Below are 17,606 nucleotides of genomic sequence, written 5' to 3' on the forward strand. Positions count from 1 at the left end.
ACGGGTTCGTGCCCCGGTCCGGGAGGATCCCACATGCCGCGGAGCGGCTGGGCTCGTGAGCCATGGCCGCTAAGCCTGCGCGTCCGGAGCCTGTGCTCCGCAACGGGAGAGGCCACAGCAGTGAGGCCCGTATATGGCAAAAAAAGAAAAAAAAAAATTGTGAATCACTATGTTGTTACACCTGAAATTTATATAATTCTATACATCAACTATACCTCAATAAACAAATAAATTAGAAGAGGAAATCCGCAGTTATCGTAGATCATTCGGGGCTGCTTTAACAAAACCACACTTTGGGTGCCTTAGAACAACAGACCTTTCTTTTACATAGTTCTGGAGACTAGAAGTCCAAGATCAAGGTGCCAGCATATTCGGGCCACGGCATCTTCCCGCGTCACATCTGGTGCCTTCTCCCTGAGTCCTCACACGGTGCAAGGGGTGACGGGGTCTCATTCATAAGATGCTAACCCATCATTGGGGCTCCACCTAATGACCTCAGCTCCTCCCAAAGGCCCCACCCTAACACCATCACATTAAGTATCCCTGCATGTGAATGTGGGACACATTCAGACCACATACTGCTTAAGACTACTGCGTCTTAAGGAGAATTCAAAGTGTCATAGCGGCCTCCCCAGCTCGAACCCCAAGCGTGTGTGCCTAGTTCCATCAAGAGCTGGAGGACGACGCTGCTGGGACAGCCAGTACTTCTTCAATCCCGGGCGCTGGCTGGCATCGCACCTTCCTACTCCAGGTAACAGCGGGCCCGCTCAGCCATTGGCTGCCCCACAGTGGGCCCCTCCCCATTCTGTATAAAAGGAGCCCCAATCGGAAGGAGGGAAGATGGCTTTCTGAGGCGCTGATCTGCCAATTTCTCGTTGGGCTAGCTTTGAGATTAAAGTCGTTATTCCTTGATCCAGCAGCTCATCTCCCGAAGTACTGATCTGTCGTTCGCAGTGCAGAAGGAGCTTGGGCTCGGTAACAAAAGAATGACATTAAACAGTAAGAATGAAGTAAAAACTCCAAGATACTGAGAATAGAGAAGAAAAAAGCAAAGAAAGTTACATGTGTCTTCTCCCAATAGGAAAGAAAAGAAAGGGAAGGAAAGAAAAGCAAAAGGAAAAGAAAAGAAAAAGAAAGAACAGAGAAGAAAAAAGACAATAAAAAATTTTGTTGCACTGGATGGAGGCTCCCTGTATAAGAAAGGGATAAAACAAATGAAAACTAAACTAAATATGGGATACTTCTGAGCAAGTGACTGTTTACTGAAATAACAGAATCCATTTGAACTTGACGCCAGGAACATCCTGGTTTGAGTGTCCTAGGTACTGTGATATTGGGATGTTGAGAAGGAAATGAAATCAGAGCACAGAACTGCCTCATCTGGGCAATATTTACAGTATGCATATCTTCTTCAACTTTTAGAATAAACTTACAGATAAGACAGTAACCATAAAAATATGCCCTAAGGATGAAAGTGCACCTGCTGGAAGCTGGCACAGTCCCAGCGTGGACCAGCTGGAGGGGTCAGCAGAGGAGCTAACAACAGGCGGGGTGGCCGGAGACAGAACCCGGTGTTGGCGGAACGACGACACATCAGAAAGCTTACTGTTTCATGTTCAAAGCCAATGACCACAGGGAACTAGGACAGCAACGGGAACCACGCCGGGAGGAATAGGGACACCCAGAAAGTGACAGTAATGTGGATAACTGCATCAGCAAGCCTAAAACACCAGAAATCAACACCAGCTAAACAAGGGTGGGGGCACCACACAGGGAGGGACTGAAAGTAGGCAGCAGGCGAGGGGCAGGGCCACTGCTGGTCTCCTAGCCCTTCTGCTCTCATCACCATGGGAAGGTGGTGCTTTAGACATTTCTAAGTCCTTCAAATTAAAAAAAGAAAAAAAAACTGTGTGAGTAAAACTGAGAAAGCATTACAGATTCAATCTACTCTTGTTACCCTGCTTATAATGGATTATGCAGTGATCGATCACCTAGGTAACGGAACAGATATAAAACATGGCTACTAAATGAATTCAGAAAATAAAATCTTCCATTTTACTACTGACTTCTATGCTGACATTAGAGAGAAGTCTGCAGGGAAAATAAATATTTCAGCTAAAATAATTTTAAAAGCTGGGCTAAAAATTAAGTATAATTTTAATACCACATTTCAAATGAAGCAACTTCTGAGAGTTAATACTGTATGTAATGTTTCAAAAGTAAAAATACAGCTTTATATACACACATGCTCTCTCAGAGTTAAAAGACATTGTCATAGCTTTTATTGCTCCTCAGGAAAATATTCGTGTGGGTTTGACTAAACAGCATCTAAGTATTCTTCTTGCTCTGAAAAAAAGAAAGAATTTAAATACAAATGATCATTTCTGTTTGTCACTGAAGTCTCCATTTTGGCTACAGATGACAGTGAGGAGATTGCATTTCATTCGGTTTCTGGAAGTGGCTGCTCTTGGTGTTGATTTATGACATTTTTCAACAGGTTCAAGATCACGTTTCTCTTATTCCTTTCTGGCCTGGATCTTCACGTCTCCCTTCTCTGTAATTCTAGCCTCAAGAATATACTCCTCCAAACCTATGTCCGTATACACACACCAAAGGCTTCCACCCATGCGGAAAACATGGGGATCACTACATATTTACCAAAATCAGCAGATCTGCCAAACCCAAAACAGCCCATCCAAAAATATTCTACTAGAAAGACGTTTAAGATCTGTTTTAAAGGATTAGGTAGATAAAACCATATAATCCTGCCAAAATCCTTGGGCCATGTATACTTGCTTTATTTTTTGTCATGTAAAGAGATTATGTGATACCTGACATAGTTATGACTGGAGAAATCCTAGAAGAGCTTGCTAATGGATAATCAACAATTACGTAAGATAATTGTGGTTTGCTGAAAACAGCTGCTGATGAATATGACCCAGAAAAAGGGTCTCAATTTGAATAAAGCATTCTAAGGAGAAGGAGTCTTAAGGGACCATATCCTGAATGTACTCTGGCAAAATGACCTCCGTCCACACCTAAGGGGCAATGAGCCAGGGTTCTTGGTGGGCAGCAGGCTGAGATGCCTTGTCCACAGGTAGCAGGGCAGTGGCCCAAAACTTCAAGTATGTGGTGTGTCACAATAGTGAATGCTTTGCTATTTCTAAGGATTTAGAAACCATGCTAAATATTTCAAGAGAGAGTTTCCCTCACACCTGACAGATGAGTAAAACAGGTTCCAAAAGAAGAAAGTCTTTCCTCAGACCACAAAGAACACAATCCACAACTCAACAACACATGTTACCAAGCTGCAGGCAGGAGGATTATTCCTATATTTTCCCTTGCTATCTTCAGAATTGCTCTAGATTAGAATTTTATTTGAGATATAAAACACAAAGAAACAAACAAAGCAAAAAGCAAAGGTGAGGATAATGGCAATGCTACTGGGCTATTAAAGGAGCTCAATCTTTCTTTCTGATTTGAGAAAATGTGACTATGAAAAGGGCTGTCAGCCCTTTTCAGTGGCTGAAGAAAGGTTAAGTGTCACGGCCTTAAGTCAATGACGTTCCACTCAGCAGAAAGCAAAACCTATTGTTCATCAGGTGATATGCTAGGTTATTAGTTTTCTAAATAAACAGAATTTTATTCAAGAAAAGTACATAATGAACACCGGTTCTGTCCTTACAATACTTTCCTCCTAAAACTGGCCTATCTTCTCGGCCTCAGTAAACGGCGCAAACACCCACCAGACACTTAAGACCAGCACCTTTGACCAGCACCAGCATCTTTGATTCCCTTTTCCATCGACCCCCTCGTCTAAGCCCCGGAGGTCCCATTACCTCCACCAGCAGGGCAGGACCCCTCCCACACCCACCGCCCCCTCTGTCTCCTCCACTGGCTCTCGCTCGGCTCCTGCGGCAGCCCCCCTGCTGTTCCAGCTCCTGCTTCAGCCCCTGGAACAGCACCCAAGGCCAGGTCCCATAAGCCACGCGCAGCACAAAACAAACACGCTCTTCCCCTGCACAACCCTCTAAAAGCTCCCACTTAAAAAAACGCATTATCCTTCCATGGCTTTCAAGACCCTGAACGTCCTGGCTCTGTAGTCCTTTCCGTCCTCAGGCCGTGTCTGCGCTACCCCGGGGCACTTGCACTTGCCTCTGGGCTCCTGGGGGGACCTTCCCTCTGACCTCCCCTCAGGGCTCCTGACATTACATGCGGGGCTTCCTTCTACACTCTCCCCACCCCCCCTTCACTGACCATATTCCACAGGTTCACTTCCTTCACAGCACTTATCAGAATCTGATGTAAGTCCATTACCTCCACTACATGTTTGTGTTTTCTCCGTCTGGCTCCACTGTGAACAGGATGTAAATACGGAGAACCGGAATCTTAGTTCTCTTGCTCACTAATACATCTCTGGAGCCTAGAACACTGCCTGGCATAGAGAGTGCAGTCAGTAAACATTTGTGAATGAATGAATGAACATTATCACTCAAAACTATTTGCTTTTCAGTATTCTTGAAGTTTTAACCAAGTTAAAATGTGAGAGAAAATGTGAAATTCTTTCACATTTTCTATAGCATCTCTAAAGCAAAAAGTTAGGCCCTAAAAATGTATAAAATAACATGGAACTGAATCAAGAGGGTTGACTGAAGTAGGCCAATCCATAAACTGCATGAAAAAGATCTCCAGATCAAACTCTGGGGCTCTAATTCCGTGTGGACGGAGATAAAGGGGGATGTTCTCAGGGAAGGGAGCAAAATTAGGGGTGGGAAGAGGACCTGTCATGAGCTTATTCCTGTTGTGTCTCAAAGGGCAACTGTCCTCAAGAGAACTGTTGGTGAAAAATCCTCCTAGCAGCAACTTTCTGGCAACCAGCAGAGAGGCTAATTATCAGAAACTGCTCTCCCTACACAAAGTGCATTCCTCCCCCTTCCCTCACTAATGCCTCAGTTTGCATAACTCCCTGCACTGTTAGCTCTTCTGAGCTTTGCAGAAAATCCTCAATTATGCATACAATAAATGCACATTTCTGCTGTTGAACTGCCATTTAAGTATCTGGAAGAATGTTTCCTACTTGTTTTGTGTTAGGTTTGGCATGGAAGTAGAAAGGTAGCACAGAGCCAATGAATAAAGTGAGAAAATGCAACCGCACAAACTTGCAAAAGAAATTCCCCACTCTGAGAGAATTATTTCATACCATATTAAGGGACTGCATTCATTTTGCTTGTCACTCTCTATGCCATAGCCGGCTGCCCCCCAAAATGACAAGGCCGGGAGGGGTTACTAGTCTCTCTAACACAAGAATGGAGGAAGTAGGAGGTAAGAAACAGCTAGTTCAGTAATTTTTTTAAAAAGGAGGAAAAGGGTTATTCTATTCTTTTCAGTTTACTCCAATTCCACATTTATTGACTGATAAGACTTTATTTCTGAGTTTTAAGGGAAGAAAATGCAGTCAACTTGGGAATAGTTTTAATCCAAAAGCAAGTGTGAGGCACAGCTAGTGTTTGCCTCTGTCCGTCCCATAATGCTTCTAATTCCTAGTTGCAAACTGATGTATCTCCTAGAACACAGCTCAATAAAGCTCTTAGCTCACAACTGTCCCCAGGTTCTGTACCTGTAATAACACACCTTTCAAAAAGGAAAAGGGAGGGAAAATTTAATTACCCAATTTTTCTCATAGAAGAAAAAGATCTACCGAGCAGTGGTTAGCTGCAATGTCATGAATGGATAGATGGACAGACAGATAGATGATTGATAGATGGATGGATAGATAGATGATAGATAGATAGATAGACAGATAGATAGATAGATAGATAGATCAGTGGATCTTAAGAAGGAAGCTTCACAAGTCACAGTACATCCCAGGGAATCTTCTTCCACATGAGAAGTATCAGGAAGATCTCATAATATTTTATGTGGTTTATTTTCCTAATACTGAAGGGAGACCACAGTTGTGATGGGTAAAGAACAGGAAGAAGAAAAACAGGCGCATATGGACGTTTTGTTATTTACTATCACTTCTTGATCTCAGCCAGGGCTCATTTCCGTCATCTTCAAACCCCTCTTTCAGTCGCACACACACAGAGAAGGAGTGCGGTCAGAAGCAGGGCACAGATGTAACCAACCTACAAGGATGAGCCCTGTACCCTGCCTCATACACTCCGAGCTCCACACAGGGAGCCAAGCAGACTCCACTTTCCTCATGAAAAAGTCTGCTCATTACAACCCCCAGGGTCGCACACGTACCACATACATGAGAAAGATGAGCAATACTCTGGTTTGGAAGCAACAACCCAGCTGTGCTGTTATTTGTTATGAGTTATCAAACAGCTTGAGAATGACTGTTCTGAAGTATTAACCCTCTTGCTGAGTGGGAGCTGGGGAGGAAGCAGACGGTGCTGCTTCGTGTCAACAGTTAGTACCTGGATGAGCCATGAACTCACAGGAATAGTGCTCCAAAGCCCGCATAAACCTGCTGCCTTCTGGGAACAAAGCCCCTGCCCTCAGAGCTGCTTCTGAAGGTATGTACATGACCAGCTAAGTCAGAAATACCGACTCAGAGCCACTTAAAAACCATCACTGGTTAAAGCAGGCTAGAAAACTGCCAAGAGTGGCCATCTGTTAAGAAAAGGAGGTTTGGCAAGTATACTTAAGGATACCCTAGCCATAAAGGAAACAGATGTGCTAAGCTGTTGAGTGGCAGGGGCAGGAAGGCCTGCATCCCATGCGGGTCTTTAAATTACAGGGCGATAGGTAGACACACATCAGAGCTGCTGTTTCCACTGCAATCTGCTTCACAGCCATTGAGTTCTGTGAATTCTCCTACTTACATCAAACGGAGCTGAGCTGGACTGGGCATCCTGACCACACGGCTCCCTGAAGCAGTCACCGAAAGGAAGAAGGAGACCCATGGCTATGATCCGCGAGCAGAACTTCTCTGCTTCTTCTGGAGGCCCGTTCTCTTGCTGGTTGAACAGCTTCTCCAGCAGAGTTCGCCCTGCAGGGGAGACACGGTCATTAAGCAGGTGCACTGGTGGGTGTCCTGGCTCAGACTCCCGGAGGAGGGGCCGACAAACACAGCTGGGGTAGCACTGTTGCCAAGGCTTTGCCGTGCACAGGGAATACTCTGCAGGTGGGCCTGGGTACCACACGGGAAAGGACAGATCTGGGTCGCTCTCCCATCCCCACAATACCTCCCCGCCTCCAAAGAGAATGGGACACGTGTTGGGACCTACATCCTCTTCCATCTGAAGAAGACCCAGCCTTTTGGGTTTCACTGGAAATCCTCCTTCCACTCTGTCAACCGGCCGGTGGCTCTCTGAGGAGGCAGCCAGTAGTCACCATTTAGGCTAAGAAATGTCAGTGGCTGCCTCACAGTCTGAGGGGTGGCTGTCGGGGGGCAGGAACAGGGTGGGCAGGGAGGCAGGCACCAGCCACTGGAAGGGGACAGGGCTGGCCCACAGAAAATGCCTCCCTGAAGAGGAGAGTGACAGAAACTCAACATCTTCTCATATGAGCCTCAGAAACATCACTCTAGGGTAGGTCTACACTTGAGGTTTCTATTACTTCCCAAAGAGAGACAAGAGAAGAGAGGCACATGGAGACGAGAGCGTTGGCTGCGGCCCAGGCCCACCTGGTCCCGTGGCTCTGAGTCCCGGCCGCAGGGAGAGCAGAGCGATGAGGGGGTAACCCGGCGTCTACTCTCACTGGTCACCCAGAGCCGAGAGCCGCAGGCCAGCCCCTCATCTGTCTGACTCTCAACTCACTATCCTTCAGAGAGTGGTTTTGCTGGCTTCTGCACTAATCATCTACAGTGGAGGAAACAGGAAGTCTCCAGAGTCACTCAGTTCCCGCTGCTCCGGCCCTTCCTCTATCAGCAGGTTCAGTCTTCAAATTTAGAGTAAAGTCCCGTATCCAGAAAAGCTCCCAGTGACCCCCTTCTGCACTCTCCTGGCTCCCTTCAGAGTTCCTCTTTGTCATTAATTACTTAATTATTTGTTTATTGTCTACCCCCCTCACCATAACATGAACTCTCTGACAGCCAGCATACATCCTGCAGACCTGTCCACTAGCACAGAAGAACCAATGAACACTTTCAGGAATTCTGAATGAATACAATGTTATGATTCTGTGATAAAGACTCATTCACATCATGGTCAGAACTGGAAATGAAATATTGGTCTAGACCAGGGGTCAGCAAACTTTCACTGCAAAGGACCAAACAGAAAATATTTAAGGGCCAACTAAGTTCTCTGCTACACATTCTTCCTTTGTTTGGCTTGGTTTTGAACAACTTTTAAAAATGTAAAAAGCATTCTCAGCTTGGGGTTGTTCAGGGCCAGCCCTCACTCTACACATCAGTCACATCTAAATTTCAAACGTATACATGTTCAGTTCTGCAGGATGGTTTCCATGCAATTTTAGTGCCTCTTCCTATGTTTGTTTGTAAAATAAAACTAAATTCAAAATCTACCTCTCATACGTAGAATGACAAAGCAGGGCAAAAGAGGCTCTCTGTTTTCTCCGTTCCTGTGGGTCACTAGGGAGCATTTGCAGGTCTCCCAGGACATTTTCTGAGGGGAAACTGAACTCCTTTTCCTACATAACTTAAGTTTGCCTGCACCTAACTGGACCCACACACCTAGGAAACCACATCCCTCAGTTCTCAAGTGATTGTCATAACAGTAAACCCATCTTATGCAGACCATCTTACAGTAGCTCTGCAAATGGCCAGAAAGCTAAATAGTTCTTTCCTACAACTCAATCTTGTATACGACGTAAAACAGGGAGACAGGATCTCGCGTGTGTGTGTCCCAGAGTGAATGAACGTGTATGTGTTCATCAAGCCAAAACCTTATGAGCTGTGGTAGGGGAGCAGCGTGGAAGCACAGCCCCAGAGCTTCGTGCCCTGAGGGCGAACACCCTTCACCAGAGCACCTCCCCCTGGGCAGCACTTCCAGCTCTAACAGCCCTGAGTGTCCCCCTGGTGGCAAACTCGCCCTGGGCTGGGAGCCCTGCCCTCACCTCCCTGCCTTCACAACAGCCCGGATGCCCCAGGCCTTCCTCTCACAGGCCTCTGGGATGAATATGTCACGTCCAATCCCACACGCTTAGGGACAGGGAGTGGGGGTGACTTCTTGATTCCACAAGCACTTTCAAACGATGTGACTCCTCCAAACACTCAGCGCCCTTGACACTCCCGCCGGCCCTATTCCTGCAGCGTCCACTCCTTCTGGCCCTTCCATCCCTCACTAAGCCCTCCACCTCCTCACTCAACACCCTGGTCTCCCCTCGACCCCATCATCATCGTCACCAACGCTCATGGAGGTAACTCACCCGTGACCGTGAGTCCTGCCTTCACCCCGCAGGACCTGGCCCGTCCGTCCCCTGGCTGGGCTGCCTGCACCAGGCCCGCATCCAAGTTCACTCAGCCCTCAGGGCTCCCTGTCCCCCTCGGGCTGAGGCTGTGACACAAGGCCCACCTCCCGCTGCCTCTTGCAGCTCCCTGGGCACCACCCGGCGCTCCCGCACCAGAGCACTCTGCCCCGGGACTTGCATGACCAACACTTTCTCACTCACCCACATCTCTTCTCAACTGTCACTTCCCCCACCCTCCCTAAAACAGCACCTACCACCCTGTCCCATTATTCCCTTCCGCCTCCAGAGCTGGGCCCTGGGCTCCTGCGAGCCCGTGGGCCACTCCCCCTCACGGAGTGTCAGCTCCATTTCAGCAGATGCTGGTGTCTGTTCACCACTTCCACCCAGAACCTCAAGGGAGGCCTGGCCCAGAGCAGGTCACCAGTGAACCAGTGTGTGGACATCTAATCCCCAACATGACTCTTTCGGCTCTGCCTCTAGAATCTCCACTAAACCTTCCTCCTCCACATGGGCCTTGAATCAGTCACGGTTACATGGTTACTGCCACCCATGCCGGTCGATCCCAGGCTCCACCACCACACCACAACCAGGCCCCCACTTCCCTCTCCCTCTGTCACGTCAGCCTGGAAACTCACACACACTCCAGCCTGGCCCACCCTTCCCTCCGCCTGCACCTGAGCACCTCAACACCACAGAAGAAAGACACACACGCTGCCTGTTCTCACTTTACTATCTTGACTATAAACGTCAATCAGGCCCAACCCTGCTCTGCATTCTCGACTCAGCTTCCAGTCGCCCCCCTCATCCCACTCTTTCCAATGAGGAGATGATGACCCTCTCAAATAATTTACTGAGAAAATGCAAGGATCTGGGACAAACTGTATACGCAGAACACCCACACCTGCACCCTCCTCTGCCTACACTTCACGGTGGACACTCTGATCCAGACAAAAGCAAGTTCTTCCCTCTGTGTCCTGGATCTAATTCCTTGTTGCATGCATGGAACTTCACTCTTTAATTGTTCCTTCTCTCTCTGAATCATGAACACACCCTTCTAGACTGGACGATTCCAGAATCACAAATACATGCTTAAACTGTAAAAAAAATCTCCATGAGCCCACATCATTCCCCACCACCAGCTACTGTCCCATTTCTTGGTTTCCTTTCACATCAAAACTGCCAGGTATATCATCACAAAGTATACAAATAACAAATGTTGAAGAGGATGTGGAGAAAAGGGAACCTTCATACTTTGTGGGTGGGAATGTAAATTGGTGCAGTAACAACAAAAAGCACTATGGACGTTTCTCAAAATATTAAAAATAGAGCTACCATATGACTTACCAATTCCACTGCTGGGCAAATCTCCAAAAAAATGTTTCAAAAATATATGCACCCCAAAGTTCATAGCACCACTATTTATGATAGCGAAGATATGAAAGCAACCTAAATGTCCATCAACAGATGAATAGATAAAGATGATGTGGTATTCCATTCAAGTATTAGTGGAATTACTTGGAATATTCCAAGTAATGTTCCATTGCGACATATATACAATGGAATATTATTTTGCCATAGAGAATGAAATAATGCCATTTGCAGCTACATGGATGGACACAGATTATCATAGTAAGCGAAGTAAGTCAGAAAGAAAAAGACAAACACCATATGATATCACTTATATGTAGAAGCTAAAATACGATATAGGGGATTTGGTTCAAGATGACGGAGTAGAAGGACGTGCTCTCACTCCCTCTTGTGAGAGCATTGGAATCACAACTAACTGCTGAACAATCATCAACAGGAAGACGCTGGAACTCACCAAAAAAGATACCCCACATCCAAAGACAAAGGAGAAGCCACAACAAGACAGTAGGAGGGGCACAACCACAGTGAAATCAAACTCCATAACTGCTGGGTGGGTGACTCACAAACTGGAGAAAACTTAACTACAGAAGTCCACCCACTGGAGTGCAGGTTCTAAGCCCCACATCAGTCTTCCCAACCTGGGGGTCCGACAACGGGAGGAGGAATTCCTAGAGAATCAGACTTTGAAGGCTAGTGGGATTTGATTGCAGGACTTCAACAGAACTGGGGGAAACAGAGACTCTACTGTTGGAGGGCACAGACAAAGTAGTGTATGCACTGGGACTCAGAGGAAGGAGCAGTGACCCCATAGGAGACTGAACCAGACCTACCTGCTAGTGTTGGAGGGTCTCCTGCAGAGGTGGGGGGTGGCTGCGGCTCACCATGGGGACAAGGACACTGGAACAGAAGTTCTGAGAAGTACTCCTTGGCGGGAGCACTCCCAGAGTCTGCCATTAGCCCCACCAAAGAGCCCAGGTAGGCTTCAGTGTTGGGTCACCTCAGGCCAAACAACCAACAGGGAGGGAACCCAGACCCACCCATCAGCAGTCAAGAGGATTAAAGTTGTACTGAGCTCTGCTCACCAGAGCAACACACAGCTCTAGCCACCACCAGTCCCTCCCATCAGGAAACCTGCCCAAGCGTCGTAGAGAGCCTCAACCACCAGAGGACAGACAGCAGAATCAAGAAGAACTACAGCCCTACAGCCTGTGGAAGAAAAACCATACTCACAGAAAGGGAGACAAGATGAAAAGGCAGAGGGCTATGTACCAGATGAAGGAACAAGATAAAACCCCAGAAAAACAATTAAATGAAGTGGAGATAGGCAACCTTCCAGAAAAAAATTCAGAATGATAGTGAAGATTATCCACGATCTCGGAAAAACAATGGAGGCAAAGATCAAGAAGGTGCAAGAAATGTTTAACAAAGACCTAGAAGAATTAAAGAACAAACAAACAGAGATGAACAATACAATAACTGAAATGAAAACTACACTAGAAGGAATCAATAGCAGAATAACTGAGGCAGAAAAATGGATAAGTGACCTGGAAGACAGAATGGTGGAATTTACTGCTGCAGAACAGAATAAAGAAAAAGAATGAAAAGAAATGAAGACAGTCTAAGAGACCTCTGGGACAACATTAAACGCAACATTTGCATAATGGGGGTCCCAGAAGGAGAAGAGAGAGAAAGGACCCAAGAAAATATTTGAAGAGATTATAGTCGAAAACTTCCCTAACATGGGTAAGGAAATAGCCACCCAAGTCCAGGAAGCGCACAGAGTCCCATACAGGATAAACACAAGGAGAAACACACCAAGACACATACTAATCAAACTGGCAAAAATTAAAGACAAAAAAAATTATTGAAAGAAGCAAGGGAAAAAATGACAAATAACATACAAGGGAACTCCCATAAGGTTAACCTCTGATTTCTCAGCAGAAACTCTACAAGCCAGAAGGGAGTGGCATGACATATTTAAAGGGATAAATGGGAGGAACCTACAACCAAGATTACCCGGCAAGGATCTCATTCAGATTCCAGGGAGAAATCAAAACCTTTACAGACAAGCAGTACCTAAGAGAATACAGTTCCACCATACCAGCTCTAAAACAAATGCTAAATGAACTTCTCTAAGTGAGAAACACAAGAGAAGAAAAGGACCTAACAAAAACAAGCCCAAAACAATTTAAAAAATGGTAATAGGAACATACGTATCAATAATTACCTTAAACGTGAATGGATTAAGTGCTCCAACCAAAATACATAGATTGGATGAATGGATACAAAAAAAAGACCCATATATACGCTGGCTACATGAGACTCACTTCAGACCTAGGGACACATACAGACTGAAAGTGAGGGGATGGAAAAACATATTCCATGCAAATGGAAATCAGTAAAAGCTGGAGTAACAATACTAATATCAGATAAAATAGATTTTAAAAAAAGAATGTTACAAGAGACAAGGAAGGATATCACATAATTGATCAAGGGATCAATCCAAGAAAAAGACATAACAATTATAAATATATATGCACCCAATATAGGAGCACCTCAATTCAGAGGCAAGTGCTAACAGCTATAAAGAGGAAATTGACAGTAACAGAATAATATAGGGGACTTTAACACCCCACTTACACCAATGGACAGATCATCCAAACAGAAAATTAATAAGGAAACACAAGCTTTAAATGACAAAATAGACCAGATAGATTTGATTGATATTTATACGACATTCCATCCAAAAACAGCACATTACACTTTCTTCTCAAGTGCACACAGAACATTCTCCAGGATAGATCACACCTTGGGTCACAAATCAAGCCTCAGTAAACTTAAGAAAACTGAATACATATCAAGCATCTTTTCTGACCACAATGCTATGAGATTAGAAATCAATTACAAGGAAATAAACATAAAAAACACAAACACATGGAGGCTAAACAATACGTTACTAAATAACCAAGAGATCACAGAGGAAATCAAAAAATACCTAGAGACAAATGACAATGAAATCACGACAATCCAAAACCTATGGGATGTACCAAAAGCAGTTCTAAGATGGAAGTTTATAGCTATATAAGCCCACCTCAAGAAACAAGAAAAATCTCAAATTAATAATCTAACCTTACACCTAAAGGAACTAGAGAAAGAAGACCCAAACAAAACCCACAGTTATCAGAAGGAAAGAAATCATAAAGATCACAGCAGAAATAAATGGAACAAAAACAAAGAAAACAATAGCAAAGATCAATAAAACTAAAAGCTGGTTCTTTGAGAAGATAAACAAAATTGATAAACCATTAACCAAACTCATCAAGAAACAGAGGCAGAGGACTCAAATCAATAAAATTAGAAATGAAACATGAGAAGTTACAACAGACACCACAGAAATACAAATCATCCTAAGAGACTACTACAAGCAACTCTATTCCAATAAAATGGACAACCTGGAAGAAATGGAAAAACTCTTAGAAAGGTACAACCTTGCAAGACTAAACCAGAAAGAAATCTGAAATATGAACAGACCAATCACAAGTAATGAAATTGAAACTGTGATTAAAAATCTTCCAACAAACAAAAGTCCAGGACCAGAAGGCTTCACAGGTGAATTCTATCAAACATTGCAAGAAAAGCTAACACCCATCCTTCTCAAACTCTTCCAAAAAAATTGCACAGGAAGGAACACTCCCAAACTCATTCTATGAGGCCACCATCAGCCTGATACCAAAACCAGACAAACATACTACAAAAAAAGAAAATTACAGACCAATATCACTGATGAATATAGACGCAAAAATCCTCAACAGAATACGAGCAAACAGAATACAACACATTAAAAGGATCATACACCATGATCAAGTGGGTTTTATCGCAGGGATGGAAGGATTCTTCAGTATATGCAAATCAATCAATGTGATACACCATATTAACAAATTGAAGAAGAAAAACCATATGATCGTCTCAATAGATGCAGAAAAAGCTTTTGACAAAATTCAACACCCATTTATGATAAAAACTCTCCAGGAAGTGGGCATAGAGGGGACCTACCTCAACATAATAAAGGCCATATATGACAAACCCACAGTCAACATCATCCTCAATGGTGAAAAACTGAAACCATTTCCTCTAAGATCAGGATGTCCACTCTTGCCTTATATGTTATAACTATATTATTATATATAATAATATATAACTATATATATTATATAATATATATATAATAATATATAACTATATTATTCAACATAGTTTTGGAAGTCCTAGCCATGGCAATCAGAGAAGAAAAAGAGATAAAAGGAATCCAAATTGGAAAAGAAGAAGTAAAACTGTCACTGTTTGCAGATGATATGATACTATACATAGAGAATCCTAAAGATGGTACCAGAAAACTACTAGAGCTAATCAATGAATTTGGTAAAGTCGCAGGATACAAAATTAATGCACAGAAATCTCTTGCATTCCTATACATTAATGATGAAAAATCTGAAAGAGAAATTAAGGAAACACTCCCACTTACCACTGCAACAAAAAGAGTAATATACCTAGGAATACACCTACCTAGGGAGACAAAAGACATGTATGCAGAAAACTATAAGACACTGATGAAAGAAATTAAAGGTGACACCAACAAATGGAGAGATATACCATGTTCTTGGATTGGAAGAATCAATATTGAGAAAATGACTATACTACCCAAAGCAATCTACAGATTCAATGCAATCCCTATCATATTACCAATGGCATTTTTTTTTACAGAAGTAGAACAAAAAACCTTAAAATTTGTATGGAGACACAAAAGACCCCGAATAGCCAAAGCAGTCTTGAGGGAAAAAAACGGAGCTGGAGGAATCAGGCTCCCTGACTTCAGACCATACTACAAATCTACAGTAATCAAGACAATATGGTACTGGCACAAAAACAGAAATATAGATCAATGGAACAGGATAGAAAGCCCAGAGATAAACCCACGAACCTATGGTCAACTAATCTATGACAAAAGAGGCAAGGATATACAGTGGAGAAAAGACAGCCTCTTCAATAAGTGGTGCTGGGAAAACTGGACAGCTACATGTAAAAGAATGAAATTAGAACACTCCCTAACACCATACACAAAAATAAACTCAAAATGAACTAGATACCTAAATGTAAGACTGGACACTATAAAACCCTTAGAGGAAAACATAGGAAGAACACTCTTTGACAAAAATCACAGCAAGATCTTTTTTGACCAACCTCCTAGAGTAATGGAAATAAAACCCAGAATAAACAGATGAGACCTAATGAAACTTAAAAGCTTTTGCACAGCAAAGGAAAGTGCAAACAAGATTTAAAGACAACCCTCAGAATGGGAGCACATATTTGCAAATGAATCAATGGACAAAGGATTAATCTCCAAAATATATAAACAGCTCATGCAGCTCAATATTAAAAAACCAAACAACCCAATCCAAAAATGGGCAGAAGTCCTAAATAGACATTTCTCCAAAGAAGACATACAGATGGCCAAGAAGCACATGAAAAGCTGCTCAACATCACTAATTATTAGAGAAATGCAAATCAAAACCACAATGAGGTATCACCTCATACCAGTTAGAATAGACATCATCAGAAAATCTACAAACAATAAATGCTGGAGAGGGAATGGAGAAAAGGGAACCCTCGAGCTTCCCTGGTGGTGCAGTTGTTGAGAGTCCGCCTGCTGATGCATGGGACACGGGTTCGTGCCCCAGTCCGGGAAGATCCCACATGCCACGGGGCGGCTAGGCCTGTGAGTCATGGTTGCTGGGCCTGCGCATCCAGAGCCTGTGCTCCGCAACGGGAGAGGCCACAGCAGTGAGAGACCCGCGTACCACAAAAAAAAAAAAAAGAAAAGAGAACCCTCTTGCACTGTTGGCGGGAATGTAAATTGATACAGCCACTATGGAGAACAGTATGGAGGTTCCTTAAAAAAACAGAATTCCCATATGACCCAGCAATCCCACTACAGGGCATATACCCAGAGAAAACCATAATGCAAAAAGACACATACACCCAAATGTTCATTGCCACACTAGTTACAATAGCCAGGACATGGAAGCAACATAAATGCCCACTGACAGATGAATGGATAAAGTATGGTACATATATACAATGGAATATTGCTCAGCCATAAAAAGGAACGAAATTGGGTCATTTGTAGAGACGTGGATGGATCTAGAGACTGTCATACAGAGAGAGTGAAGTAAGTCATAAAGAGAAAAACAAATATTTATTAACGCATATATGTGGAACCTAGAAAAATGGTACAGATGAACAGGTTTTCAGGGCAGAAATTGAGACACAGATGTAGAGAACAAACGTATGGAAACCAAGGGAATTAAGTGACAAGGCTGGTGGTGGGATGAATTGGGAGATTGGGATTGACATATATACCCTAATATGTATAAAATGGATAACTAATAAGAACCTGCTGTATACAAAAATAAATAAAATAAAATTCAAAGAAAAATAAAATATGATACAAATGAACTTATTTACAAGACAATAACAAACTCACAGACATAGGAAAACTCATGGTTACCAAGGAGGGGGAAGAGACAAATTATGAGTATAGGATTAAGAGACACAAACTACTATACATAAAATAAACAACAAGGATTTACTGTATAGCATAAGGAATTATACCCAATATCTTGTTATAACTTGTAATGCAATACAACCTGAAAAATACTTACTTTGCTATACACCTGAAACTAACACAACATTGTAAATTGACTCTACTTCAATTAGAAGAAACCTACTAGCCAGAATTACCTACACCTGCCATCTCTGGCCCCTCCCTCCTGGCTCAGCCCACTCTGCACTTAATCCCT

The 17,606-nt window shown here is 43.6% G+C and overlaps 1 protein-coding gene across 1 annotated transcript in view; it reads right to left on the reverse strand.

Moving 5' to 3' along the window:
* LOC132419366 (formin-2-like) overlaps positions 1–17,606 on the reverse strand; it is a 312,831-nt gene that overhangs the window by 270,890 nt on the left and 24,335 nt on the right. Inside the window, exon 2 of the mRNA XM_060003288.1 lies at positions 6,834–7,000. Within this exon, the coding sequence (XP_059859271.1) occupies positions 6,834–7,000 (167 nt within the window). The remainder of the gene's footprint in view (positions 1–6,833; positions 7,001–17,606) is intronic.

The sequence above is a fragment of the Delphinus delphis genome, unplaced genomic scaffold (genome assembly GCF_949987515.2).
Source record: "Delphinus delphis unplaced genomic scaffold, mDelDel1.2 scaffold_189, whole genome shotgun sequence".
NCBI classification, from domain to species: domain Eukaryota; kingdom Metazoa; phylum Chordata; class Mammalia; order Artiodactyla; family Delphinidae; genus Delphinus; species Delphinus delphis.